The sequence below is a fragment of the Sinocyclocheilus grahami genome, unplaced genomic scaffold (genome assembly GCF_001515645.1).
Source record: "Sinocyclocheilus grahami isolate Dianchi unplaced genomic scaffold, SAMN03320097.WGS_v1.1 scaffold202.1, whole genome shotgun sequence".
NCBI classification, from domain to species: domain Eukaryota; kingdom Metazoa; phylum Chordata; class Actinopteri; order Cypriniformes; family Cyprinidae; genus Sinocyclocheilus; species Sinocyclocheilus grahami.
Genome location: NW_015505381.1, coordinates 462045 through 475350, shown reverse-complemented (window position 1 = coordinate 475350; position 13306 = coordinate 462045). Strand labels below are relative to the sequence as shown.

The window sequence follows — 13306 nt, the reverse complement described above, 5'->3', positions numbered from 1 at the left end:
AAATAGCCTACATAGGCATATGGTGTGTGACATTTTATTAATACAATATTAAAGTTATAAAATGTAGATTTATAGGCTTTATTTGTATTTATAGTGTGTGTTGATCTTAATAAAAAATACTTTTTCAAATTGTTTGTGCATTTTCATATACAATACTAATAGTTACTGTTATATTTAATATTTTATTATATCATAATAATTGAAAGAAATATCCCTGCATCCCATACGATCCACCCTATCTGCCCTAAATAGTATTGAACATGACTAATATCACATAGAATTTAGGATGGATAGTGTGCACATTGGGACGCAGGCTATGTTACTAAATACGGTGCAACGGAAAAATAGATGTATTTTGAGAGAATTTAATTCATAGAGAGAGAGAGAGATTTATGTTTCCTTTTTTTATGGTTTATGAAGTTTTCCACTTCAATTGAAATACTACATAAAGTGAGGTTTTCAGAGATATATCGTTTTATAGTTTTTTAGTGTTTGATGGCTCTGTATATAACTATTTGTCACTGTTGTTTTATTTGTATATTAATTAGCTATACAGATTTTTTAATCATTTTAATTGTGAGAAATACAAACTACAGTACTGTATATTTTAATTCAATATTGTTTTGATTAATAATATTATAATTATAGTTAACAACTTAATAAAGGTAATATAATATTAATTAAAATAATATAATATTGTATATTCTGTAAAATACTGTATTTTATTCAATAACCAACTGATTAGATCAATTTAATAACAGGTCTAACAATTATTGTTAATGTATCAACAATTAAATAACAAAAGCTAATAAAACACATTATTATTATAAACCAAAAAAAAAATTTACGCGGATTTCATATCCGCAGGCCCTATTCTCTAAACCAACAACGTGCTTTTTATCTGTCTGCGCTGCGCCGCTTGCGCACATGCCGTAGCGGTCTCGATAATGGCGTCGGTCACCGAGATGCGCTCGGCTTTGGAAAAATGAAGCGCAGAAGAGCTTATTTCCAGTGATTGACGCGGGGTTTCCATTCGCGGACGGACTTTGCCTCTCTTGCCGCGCGACAGGTTCAGGTTCCGATCTCAGTCGCGACGCGCAGCCCGAGATGATGAAGTCGAACCAAACGCGCACCTATGATGGAGACGGGTTCAAGAAGCGGGCCGCCTGCCTGTGCTTCAGGAACGACACCGAGCAGGAGGTGAGTCGGCCGTCAGCTGGCGGAGCTCAAGCCCTTCGGCTGCGCGCTAGCGGCGTGCTATCAGCGGCTAGCCTGTGACTGGTTAGCGGAGCTGGCCTAGCGTTAAGCGATACTCGATAAAGCTGCGCTGAGAACACGCGACTCGTTGACAGCTTGATTGATTTATTGAAATCCAGCTGATCTGAGATCACGTGCTGTATTTACATTTAGTCAGTTAGCAGACGCTTTTATCCAAAATGATGACAATCAAAAGAGCAATAATATGCATGTGCTAAGACAAGCCTCGGTTAGCCTGTGTGCTAAATCTCAAATGAGAGACCTTTAAAGACTTCCTTGCAATAAAGTACTGTGGTGAATCATGGTACATCCGATGGTAATACCATGTTACTTCCATGGTACCACCATTGTGTCCAAAATACCACGGTGCTTTTTTATTTGAGCACCACTAACAAGAAGTACCATGGTATTCTTTGAAGATATTAGAAGGACCATCCCTAAAAACCTACTGTTGGGGGTACCATGGTATATTTCAAAGTACTATAGTATTACCATGGTACCCCCACAGTACGTTTTTAGGGATGGTCCTTCTAATATCTTCAAAGAATACCATGGTACTGCTTGTTAGAATACTTAATGAAATTCACGTGTTTCATGAATATTGAAAACCATTATTGTACATGTCTGAAACACCATGGTACTTTTTATTTTGAGCACCGCTAACAAGTACCATGGTATTCTTTGCTGATGGTCCAAATCATTTTTTTTTTCAATGTGGAAACCCATGGTACATCCAAGAAAGCATTTGTTTACATCATTTGAAAGCATAATTAACCATGGTATTCTTTGAAGATATTAGAAGGACCATCCCTAAAAACGTACTGTGGGGGTACCATGGTAATACTATAGTACTTTGAAATATACCATGGTACCCCCAACAGTAGGTTTTTAGGGATGGTCCTTCTAATATCTTCAAAGAATACCATGGTACTGCTTGTTAGAATACTTAATGAAATTCACGTGTTTCATGAATATTGAAAACCATTATTGTACATGTCTGAAACACCATGGTACTTTTTATTTTGAGCACCGCTAACAAGTACCATGGTATTCTTTGCTGATGGTCCAAATCATTTTTTTTTCCAATGTGGAAACCCATGGTACATCCAAGAAAGCATTTGTTTACATCATTTGAAAGCATAATTGAGGGCCTCGTTTAGCTCCATAAATTCTGTGGAGTTCATCAAAGGTGAGGAACAAATAAAGGCATCATTTATAATACTGTATAAGCCAAATGAGCAATATTTTAACTGCTTTGCTTTGTGATAATTACTTAAAGGAAATTTATTAATTCATTTTAATCGAATTTCTGAAAAAAGCTATTATTTATTTATTTGCTTTTTTTAAATTGTTTATGATGTTTTATTTCCACTTCAGTTTAGACACTAAATAAAGTGAGGTAATGGATATATTTTGAGAGACATATCTTTTTATAGTGTTTATAATTTTTAGTATTCGATGGATCTGTAACGTTTATAGCTATTTGTATTTGTTAGTGTTGTTTTATTTGTATGTTATTTGGTTATATGGATTTTTTTCATAATTGTATTTGTGAGAAATGTGTTATATTAGTATTTACATACTACTAGTATTACTTCACAAACTCAAATTACAGTACTGTTGATTAATAATATTTATTCCATGGTCTGTCTGAATACTGGATTCTGATTGGCTGGCAGGTAAAACCGTTTAATGCACAGGTAGTTCCAAGTCAGTTTAATCACCGTTCCATATTAATAATTACAATTATATTAAGGATTTTCTTAAAAAATATATACATTTATTTATTGATAGATTTTATTTACAATAAATAAATATCAAAATGTATAAAGATGCATATATTTAGAAACATGCTTTATAAATCATTCATAAAAACATTTCAGAAACTGTTGTATATTTATATTTATTTAGAATAATAAATCTTTACAAATGAGGCCCCAGAGTTTCACAAAAAATGCTGAAATTGCATCTGTTGTACCAAACAGTGACACAGACTGAACTTGTCAAATGTTTCTTCACAGGTGTTATTGGTGAGCAGCAGCAGATATCCAGACAAATGGATCGTACCCGGAGGAGGAATGGAGCCCGAGGAAGAGCCCAACGTTGCTGCTGCCCGAGAAGTCTGTGAAGAGGTTTGACTTTCACCTCTAGGATTATGCATGAAATAGATGATCTTTTTTATTATTTATCATCAGTGTTGGGGGTAATGCATTACAAGCAACGCGAGTTACGTAATCGGATTACTTTTTTCAAGTAACTAGTAAAGTATTGCATTACTTTTTTAATTTACAAGAAAATATCTGAGTTACTTTTTCAAAAAAGTAACGCCAGTTACTTTGTTTTCCCATTTATTGACTGACAGCTCTCCTGTCCCCATATTGGGAGAAATCGGGAGTACAGAGGCGTTGTGTGCGTTGTGTGAACATGATGTTACTGTAGTTCTAGACTAAATGTGAACGTGCATTAATTCATCCCACTCACAAAAAACAGCTTTAGTATTCATCAAAATGAATTAAAACAGTGAAATGCAAACTCAGAATATGACACAAACCTGCAATAATTAAATATGTTAAATAACACAAATGTATCTAATCCCATTTTATTAACCAATGTCTTTGCTGCTGACCTTTGAAGATCCAGTTCAACCGTACTAATAAGCAAAAAGGATTTTAGATAACTAACAATTGTGCTTCATAGTTTTTTTATTGCTGAAGAGTGTTTCTTCTCCTGCGTTCTACTGTACAGACGTGAATTTACTTTTGCTTCAGCCTGAGGTTTATTCATTACTCTTTTTGGTGTGAAAGGGCTTTTATATTTGCTATAAATATAACTTCTTATATTAAAAACAATCAAGCCCAGCTCATATTTAAAAAGTAACGCGAAAGTAATATAACGCATTACTTTCCATAAAAAGTAACTAAGTAACGTAATGCATTACTTTTAAAAGTAACTTTCCCCAATCAGCTGTCCATTACAAAAAGCTTCTCACGCCATTTGTAGAAGATATCATTAATTTATCATGAGTTTACATGATTTTCAGTCGATTTTTTGATGGCTAATAATGTGGATAAAATATACACACAATTTCCAATTTAAATGCACACTCATTTTTGTACAACATTTACTTAAAATAGATTCAGTATCAGTAAATAATGGCTCTAAAACACAACTGATGGACCCGATCATTTTAATATGGCCAAATATCACCTGATTAATCGGCTGATCACCTCTCACGACTCACTATAATTGATGTTTTGCTGCATATTTTTGACTCGATCCATTGTGCAAACATGGAAACTCTAGGTTTTCTCTCTGCTGACACTTAACCTATGGGGTTTCTCGTAAAGAGAAGTGATAATGTTCCATCAGCTGAGATCCTCCATACGCTCTTACTTTCGCTGGCCATCTGACAGACAGCAAACATGTCGTTCATTCTGCCGGGACGATCGCCTTACCGTTTTAAAGGGCATTACACTCAGATTAAGAGCTGCTCTTCACACCTCCACTGCCAGACAGTAGCCAAGAGCGGCCGTACACTATAAACGTCCCATGACACAACGAAGGAACCGCATATGTGGGATTGTCCTGAAGTCTGAGAGCATATTGAAAAGTTTGTAGATTTCGAACTCTTAATGTAATGTTATGTAACGTTATAAAATAGCAAGGCATATTCTGCATTTCTATGTGACTAATCAAATGTAAATGAAGTAAATGAGTGTTTTTGATCATGTGACTCTTGGTTCACGAAGAAGAACATGATCATCAGGCCATTAAAGCAAAAGAAAGCAAACCTAAACTTTCTCAAATTGTTATCCTGATAATGTAATTTGCTATATATGCGGTCAGTAAGGTTTAAAAAAAATGAAATCAGCATATTAGAATGATTTCTGAAGGATCATGTGACACTGATGAATGGCGTAATTAATTAGCGGCCCAAAATTCAGCTTTGATCACAAGAATAAATTACATTTTGAAATATATTACAAAAGAAAACTTTTTTTTTTTTTAAATTGTAATATTACAATTTAAACAATTTCACTATAAAAGTAATGTTTTTTTCTATATTTTTGATCAAATAAATGCAGTCTTGATGAGCAGAAGAAACAAAAAAAATCTTAAATCTCACAGACCCCACGCTTTTTAATGGTAGTGCATATTAAATTGAAAAATTTCACTAGTGGCCTCAGACATTTGGACCACCGCTATATAATCAGGACTAAATTTAGACCATGTTTGACGACAATCATCTACTCAAGTTGAGGTCAGCGCCATGTTGTGTACATGACATTTGGCTTACACCGCGTCGTGATGGATCGCTATCACTCAGGACGGGTGTAGACTGTCACAGACTGAAGAATGCCGTCATGTTCCTGTTGATATGCTGTCCTGCTTGTTTTCACAACTACTCTTTTCTTGGACTCCGAAAACATATCAGTTGTCAAATCCTCATTTACTAATTAATGCATCAGTCATTGGTTCTGCATTGATGACAAACTGAAGGACCTGATCATGTAGCAATGACTGTCTCTTTAAAATAATAATAATAGAAACACAATGATTTAGTTTCGTTCATTTGTTGTTTTACAGGCTGGTGTCAAGGGCACTTTAGGAAGACTAGTAGGAATATTTGAGGTAAGTACTTTAAGAAAAGAATGATTTCTGAAGGATCATGTGACACTGATGAATGGCGTAATTAATTAGCGGCCCAAAATTCAGCTTTGATCACAAGAATAAATTACATTTTGAAATATATTACAAAAGAAAACTTTTTTTTTTTTTCAATTGTAATATTACAATTTAAACAATTTCACTATAAAAGTAATGTTTTTTTCTATATTTTTGATCAAATAAATGCAGTCTTGATGAGCAGAAGAAACAAAAAAAAATCTTAAATCTCACAGACCCCACGCTATTTAATGGTAGTGCATATTAAATTGAAAAATTTCACTAGTGGCCTCAGACTTTTGGACCACCGCTATATAATCAGGACTAAATTTAGACCATGTTTGACGACAATCATCTACTCAAGTTGAGGTCAGCGCCATGTTGTGTACATGACATTTGGCTTACACCGCGTCGTGATGGATCGCTATCACTCAGGACGGGTGTAGACTGTCACAGACTGAAGAATGCCGTCATGTTCCTGTTGATATGCTGTCCTGCTTGTTTTCACAACTACTCTTTTCTTGGACTCCGAAAACATATCAGTTGTCAAATCCTCATTTACTAATTAATGCATCAGTCATTGGTTCTGCATTGATGACAAACTGAAGGACCTGATCATGTAGCAATGACTGTCTCTTTAAAATAATAATAATAGAAACACAATGATTTAGTTTCGTTCATTCGTTGTTTTACAGGCTGGTGTCAAGGGCACTTTAGGAAGACTAGTAGGAATATTTGAGGTAAGTACTTTAAGAAAGAATGGCTTTCTGTAAAAGTGTTGTGCTGCTTGTCTTAAAGTGCCCCTATTATGGGTAATGAAAGGTTCATATTTTGGTTTTGGGAGTCCCCAACAACAGGTTGACATGCATGCAAGGTCAAAAAACACTTTAATTGTCTTATAATATGCATTTATTTTTACCTTACTTGCTCAACGACTCCCAAAGGATTCGCTCCCGATTAATTTTTCCAAACCCCTTCTTTGCGTGACGCTAATCTGTGGTGATTGGTCCGATTGGTCTCAGTTTCATTTCATCATGTCTGTAACGCCTGATAAAGCAGCGTTTGTGAACGCAGTGCTGCTTTGTGTACAGTGTTACCGGGGAAACCGCTATTTTTACTGCTTCAAAAGCTGCACCTAGTGGCAAAAAATGAATTTGCATTTTCATTCAGACCAATGCAAAAAGGCTAAAAAGTGGGCGGGCAATATGCTAATGTTTCATGTTGACCTCAACATGAAACGGCTTGGGATTCGTTTTAAAAACGACTTGTTTCAATGATTCAGAGTCGACTCTTTCTTTTGAGAGACAATAACTTTATACACGGCGCACTTTCAGATTTAAAACTTTGCAGGATGTTTTCATCCACTTAGAGCTGTTACACACTGCATGAAAGGTCATTTTCAAAAATCCATAATAGGGGCACTTTAACTTTTAAATAACATTTTGTTTTATATTTAGAATCGAGATAGGAAACACAGAACGTACGTCTACGTTCTCATCGTAACTGAAGTTCTAGAAGATTGGGAGGATTCAGTAAACATTGGTAAGTACTTAATAATATACTACACTAATATAAGTACTTAATAATAATAATACACTACAGTATAAAAGTTTGGATTTTTTATTGTTTATTTATTTACTAAAAATCCATTAAAAACAGCATTATTTTGAAATATTATTACAATTTCAGATACCTTTTTTATTTGAAAATATTGTAAACTGTAATTTATTTCTGTGATCAAACCTGAATTTTCAGCATCATAACTCCAGTCTTCAGTGTCACATGATCTTCAGAAATCATACTAATACGCTGATTTGCTGCTCAAGAAACATTTCTGATTATTATCAATGTTGGTTTCAATGATTCAGAGTCGACTCTTTCTTTTGAGAGACAATAACTTTATACACGGCGCACTTTCAGATTTAAAACTTTGCAGGATGTTTTCATTCACTTAGATCTGTGTTACACACTGCATGAAAGGTCATTTTCAAAAATCCATAATAGGGGCACTTTAACTTTTAAATAACATTTTGTTTTATATTTAGAATCGAGATAGGAAACACAGAACGTACGTCTACGTTCTCATCGTAACTGAAGTTCTAGAAGATTGGGAGGATTCAGTAAACATTGGTAAGTACTTAATAATATACTACACTAATATAAGTACTTAATAATAATAATAATACACTACAGTATAAAAGTTTGGATTTTTTTATTGTTTATTTATTTACTAAAAATCCATTAAAAACAGCATTATTTTCAAATATTATTACAATTTCAGATAACTTTTTTATTTGAAAATATTGTAAACTAATTTATTGCTGTGATCAAAGCTGTATTTGCAGCATCATAACTCCAGTCTTCAGTGTCACATGATCTTTAGAAATCATTCTAATATGCTGATTTGCTGCTCAAGAAACATTTCTGATTATTATCAATGTTGAAAACAGTTGTGCTGCTTCATATTTTTGTGGAAACCGCGATGCATTTTATTTTATACTGTCACTTTTGAGTAATTTAATGTGTCATTTCTGAATAAAAGTATTTCTTTTAAAAGCAAGAACAAAAAACTTACTAACCACACATTTTTGAACAGTATGAAATGATGTTTTTTTACAGTGTATATACTGAATAAAGTGCATGCATGACCCATAATTCAGATGAACACAGGCATGTGGCAATGTCACGGCAACATTAACATGGCTTATCTCATCAAAATGTGACCAAATTCTAATTAATATCAGGATATTCTTGTCGGAGCCATTGTGGGATTAGCAAGTGTGAAAAATCTAATATTTTGTGATTGGCGAATGTACAATTGTCTTCTGAGTCTATTTGACTCATAACACCTCCTTTATCTTTTTTTTTTGTTTGTTTTGACAGGAAGAAAAAGGGAATGGTTCAAAATCGAAGATGCCATAGAAGTGTTGCAGTGTCACAAACCAGTACAGGCCACTTACTTCGCGGCCCTGCAGGAAGGCTGTCTGAACAGTAACGGGACGCCCCTGGCGGCCACGATAGGCGGAGACCTGTCGCCCACCTACAGCATTAATCAGAGCTCCGTCTCTGATATCAGATAACTAACACAAAACATAGACACCAAATGCTTTCACCACTCTTGACCTTACTTTCATTATTCTATCTTTCTTTTCTTTTTCTTTAAAAAAAGACACAAAAACAACGGTTTGCTAAGGCTTTTTGAGCACCGAGAAAGTGGCGCAGACGTCAAGTGTTGGTTGAATATTCGAAACGATGTTTTGTAAATGTAACACTTCTGCTTTTTCCTGTTTAATCCTCCTTTCATGCGGACTGTTGCATGAAACCCGCGACCCACGTCCTTTTAGCGGCCCGAGTGTGATTAAACGAATGCAAGAACTACTTTTTACTGTTGTGATGTACAAATCTACACATGGTGCGTCAGCATGTGGCTTTCAGTATTTTTACACATTCGATTTCCTCTGCGTGCGTAAGTGTGAACGAGTTTTTCATTAGTTCTCTTTCGGCGGTTGCGAGAGGAAACGTTTAGTCTTCTGAATGGTGGAACTGTGAGAAGTTAATAGTTTTGCATGAACACTGGTATTTATTTGTGTTTTGAGTTTGCGTGATGCGATGAATGTTTAACCTGTACTTCGTGTTTAAATTGATGCTCTTAACTTACCCTTTTTTGTCTTGCCATCTTGTAAATAACTTATGGGCCTGCAAAAACATATTTAATTTATACTAGTACCTGATTAGACTGGAGCGCAATTCTACAAGTGCACACTTTTTTTTTTTTTTTTCCCAGTACATTTTTTCCAACCTGCTTAGGTTTGAAGGACTTAGAAATTAGTATTGCAAACTTTACAATGAATCTTGTGTGTACATTTGTGCCATTAGCAGCACCAATTCATTTGAACTAAATAGTTCGGACATTATTTCTGCAATTCCGTTTGGTGCTGCTAGTGATGTAGAAACGAAACAGTTCCCCTTTAAGCAGACTGTGATAGAGTGGTGGTATGATTTGGCAGGTCTGCGATGGTTTTCTGTAGCACTTTTTAAAATCAACATGAAAACAAAATGGACTCCGTTTACTTTTATATTTTCCTGGTTTCATCAGTGCACCATAGTGTGCAACTGCAATCCCATTCTGGTATGAAACGCCCACTTTTCATGATGCAGTCACTTCCAGATGGATTAAAGTCTCATTTCATTTCTTCCTCGCAATACGTTATACATTTTACAGAAGTAAAACGGGTTGCACGTACCATGTTGACTTTAAGAAGTGCCGCGGTAGATAGAGTGGACCGTTAAATCAAGAAGCAGCTTGGAAATCCTCTCCCTAAACTAGAAGATTCACTTCGATTTTCAAAGCAATCTGTTGAAAAACTATGAAGGATTATAATGTTACCTAGCAGCTTCCAAAATCTCCACGAACAACATGAAATCAAAATGGACACTTTTTACTTTCTATGTGTGTTTAATGTATTATCGAGCATGATTCATTTCTTGGATGAACTTGGATAACATTTTTCTTATGGAACATACTGAAATATTTCAGAATAGTTCACCCCAAACAATCTGTCATTATTTACTTATCCTCAAGTTGTTTCAAACCTGTATTAGTTTCTTTCTTCTGTTGAGCACAGAAGACGACATTTTAAAGAATATCGTTAACAATTGACGGTAGCCATTGACTTCCATAATATGGAAAAAATATATTATGGAAGTCAATGGTGACCATCAACTAATGATTCTATTTTTGTGTTCAACAGAAACTCAATAGAAACTCATACAGGTTTGGAACAACATGAAGCGAAGTAAATAATGACATAATTTTCTTTCTTTTTAAAAAAAAAAAGGAAATATCTCTTTAAGGAAGAAAAATGGGTTTCATGTTCATTTTAGCTGTTAGCAGATGTTTACATTTTGTTAATTACCATAACGTCTCTCAAATGACACCTAAAGAGATATTTCAGTGGAGATGATTATATAGATTTTTTTTTGCACAAAACTAGCTCTAGTCTGCACTAGTCCAGTTTTCACATCGTGTCACTTTTTACGGCTGTTCAGCAGACCCCTGAAATGGTTTCATCTTCCCTTAGTAGATTTGGCTATTAATATTCTTCTGACAATTGCTGAAGGTGTTTTCTGGCCTTCTGTTTTCGTGGACTTTTAGTCCTGCTGATGAGGTATTTGGTTGTTTTAACCTTTCACCCTTTTTAGAAATGACCATATCATCATCTACAACTCATTTAAACATCTTCTCTTTTGAAATGTTAAATATGTCTTGGAAGCCGAACTGTAAAGCGCTTGGCGCAATACTGTGAATCTTGAGCCACTGTAGTTAACGAGATGTTTTGGTGTCTTTTAATCGCTCTTGTTCCAATTCCAGTGCTTGTCATTATGATGCATAGATATGGTACACGCTAGGTTGTGCAATTTATTTCGTCGAGACTGAACCCGCTTTGCTCCTCTGAGAGTTTTAAGTGCATTTATGATGCAAGATCCTTATGAAGTACATTTCGAATTCAAGAGTTGGTCTGACTGCAAAATGAGTAATGATGAACCCAAGATCTAAAACGTGAATGAACCTACTTTTATCAGTGATTTATGTTTACATGCCTTTGATTAATATCTGTCAACACTAATTTCATCGATTTTGCAGCTGATTGCAAGTCTTTCTCTTTCACTTTTAGTGTAGCATGTAATAGCTAATCTGGTCTGTTTTCTTGATTGAGATACGTGATGATGGCCATACTAATGTACCCTTCATTTAGCACAGCAGCATATTAAAAATGTTTTGACTTCTGTAGTAAGTGGAAGTGACTGTGCCGATCATTGCAGTGAATGATCTTCTCTTGAGCAGTCGTTTTAAAGTCCTACAAAACAAGGTTGTTAAATCTAAACTGCTGCATTTGAAGTATATCACAGACCATGTGAAATACCCATATCCTTGACGAACATCTCACGGAAAGCACCTTAAATTTGCCCTGCTTGTGACTCTGAATGTAAACTTAGGTAAAATAAGACGGGATGCTGGAACTAGGACTGAAATCTCCCAACACTCCGAAACAAAAGCTGTGAGACTTTGGTTCCACAGCTGTACCCTTCACTGGAATATTTAGCTTTTTCGTTTTGGGATTGTGAAATCAACCAGTATAAGAATGTAATATAAATGTGCCAACTAATAAACACCAGTATTTCACCTCAAGGTTTCAGTGACTTTGTCCCACAAGCTAAATTTGTAGTGCTGTAACATGCCAAATATTCTGATTTACGTAATACGTCATGGCTTTTGAGGAAAACTACATGTGCTAGTTTAACATTAAAGTGTTGTCAAACTATCTACATTTAAGATTTACAGGTTCCTTCCAGGATGAAGGACCAAAAAGGAAGTGGGTAAGAAAATAAAAACATTCTTGGATCCAAAAACTTACTGGAAAATTACTCTCCTTCAGGTCAGCCAAGTTGAGGATGAGTTTGTTCCTTCATGAGAACGGATTTGGAAAAATGTAGCAAAATTCCATCACTTGTTAACCAGTGGATCCTCTGTAGTGAATGGGTGCCGTCAGAATGAGAGACCAAACAGCTGATAAAAACATCAGGATAATCCACACCACTCCAGTACATCAATTATCATCTTGTGAAGTGAAAAGCTGAAACAAATCCATCATGATATTCTAAACAATTGTTTCTGGCGCAAATAAGAGTCCATAATAAAGCTGCTTCTAGTGAAGCAGTCCATCCCTGTTGTCCTCCCACATCAGAATCCACCCATATTTAGGATCGTTTTGCCTTGTAAAACTGCTTGATCTGTGCATATTTCTCAGACGAGATGATTTCACTGCAGAAACCAATATTATGGACTCATGTTTAGTCTCATGGATGGATTTGTTTCTTACAAACACAGCTTTTCACTTCATAAGACGTTAACTAATGGACTGGAGTGGTGTACCGCTGTGAAGTTGGCCCCCTACCCAACGCAATTGTTTGTGCTGTAAAAGTTTTTGTTTGTGCTGCTTCGGTTTTTAGATAGGCTATTAAAATATTAAGTGATCATTCTGAGGTCACTTGGCCCCCCACATGCTACCCCAAATAGTCTTCTTTGTGCTTCGTTTGTGGTGGGTTTGTGCCCGTTAAAAAGTGTTTGTGTTGCTGTGGTTTTTTAGATTAAAATAATATTTAATGATCATTCTGAGGTCACTCAGCCCCCCACATGCTCCAAATATACCCCAATAGTCTTAATTTGTTTGTGCTTCATTTGTACCGGTAGTATTTTAGTTTTTTACTGTTTTTTTTTAACAATACAGTTGAAGCAATAAGGTAAAATTCAAACGGCAAACCGAATCACATTAAATAGTTGCAGTCACTTAATTGTTAGTAGCCATATTTGTTAAATTAGGCT

General features: G+C 35.2%; 1 protein-coding gene across 2 annotated transcripts; it reads left to right on the top strand.

Moving 5' to 3' along the window:
• Nucleotides 1-896: 896 nt before the first annotated feature.
• LOC107595411 (diphosphoinositol polyphosphate phosphohydrolase 1-like) lies at nt 897-10275 on the top strand. 2 transcript variants are annotated; one of them, XM_016285806.1, is made up of 5 exons: nt 897-1200; nt 3279-3389; nt 6618-6662; nt 7380-7464; nt 8806-10275. In XM_016285806.1, the coding sequence occupies exons 1-5, from the start codon at nt 1108-1110 to the stop codon at nt 9000-9002; spliced, it is 531 nt and encodes a 176-aa protein (XP_016141292.1). In that variant the 5' UTR covers nt 897-1107; the 3' UTR covers nt 9003-10275. The 2 variants fall into 2 exon arrangements, with proteins under 2 accessions (XP_016141292.1, XP_016141291.1); XM_016285805.1 differs by lacking the exon at nt 6618-6662 and adding an exon at nt 5845-5889.
• Nucleotides 10276-13306: the final 3031 nt, after the last annotated feature.

Bases quoted from the DNA above. Each gene is read 5' to 3' on its own strand.
- LOC107595411 (XM_016285806.1), top strand. From the start codon at position 1,108: ATGATGAAGTCGAACCAAACGCGCACCTATGATGGAGACGGGTTCAAG. The intron at 1,201-3,278 runs GTGAGTCGGCCG...GTTTCTTCACAG, and splicing joins GGAACGACACCGAGCAGGAG to GTGTTATTGGTGAGCAGCAG. The intron at 3,390-6,617 runs GTTTGACTTTCA...GTTGTTTTACAG, and splicing joins CCCGAGAAGTCTGTGAAGAG to GCTGGTGTCAAGGGCACTTT.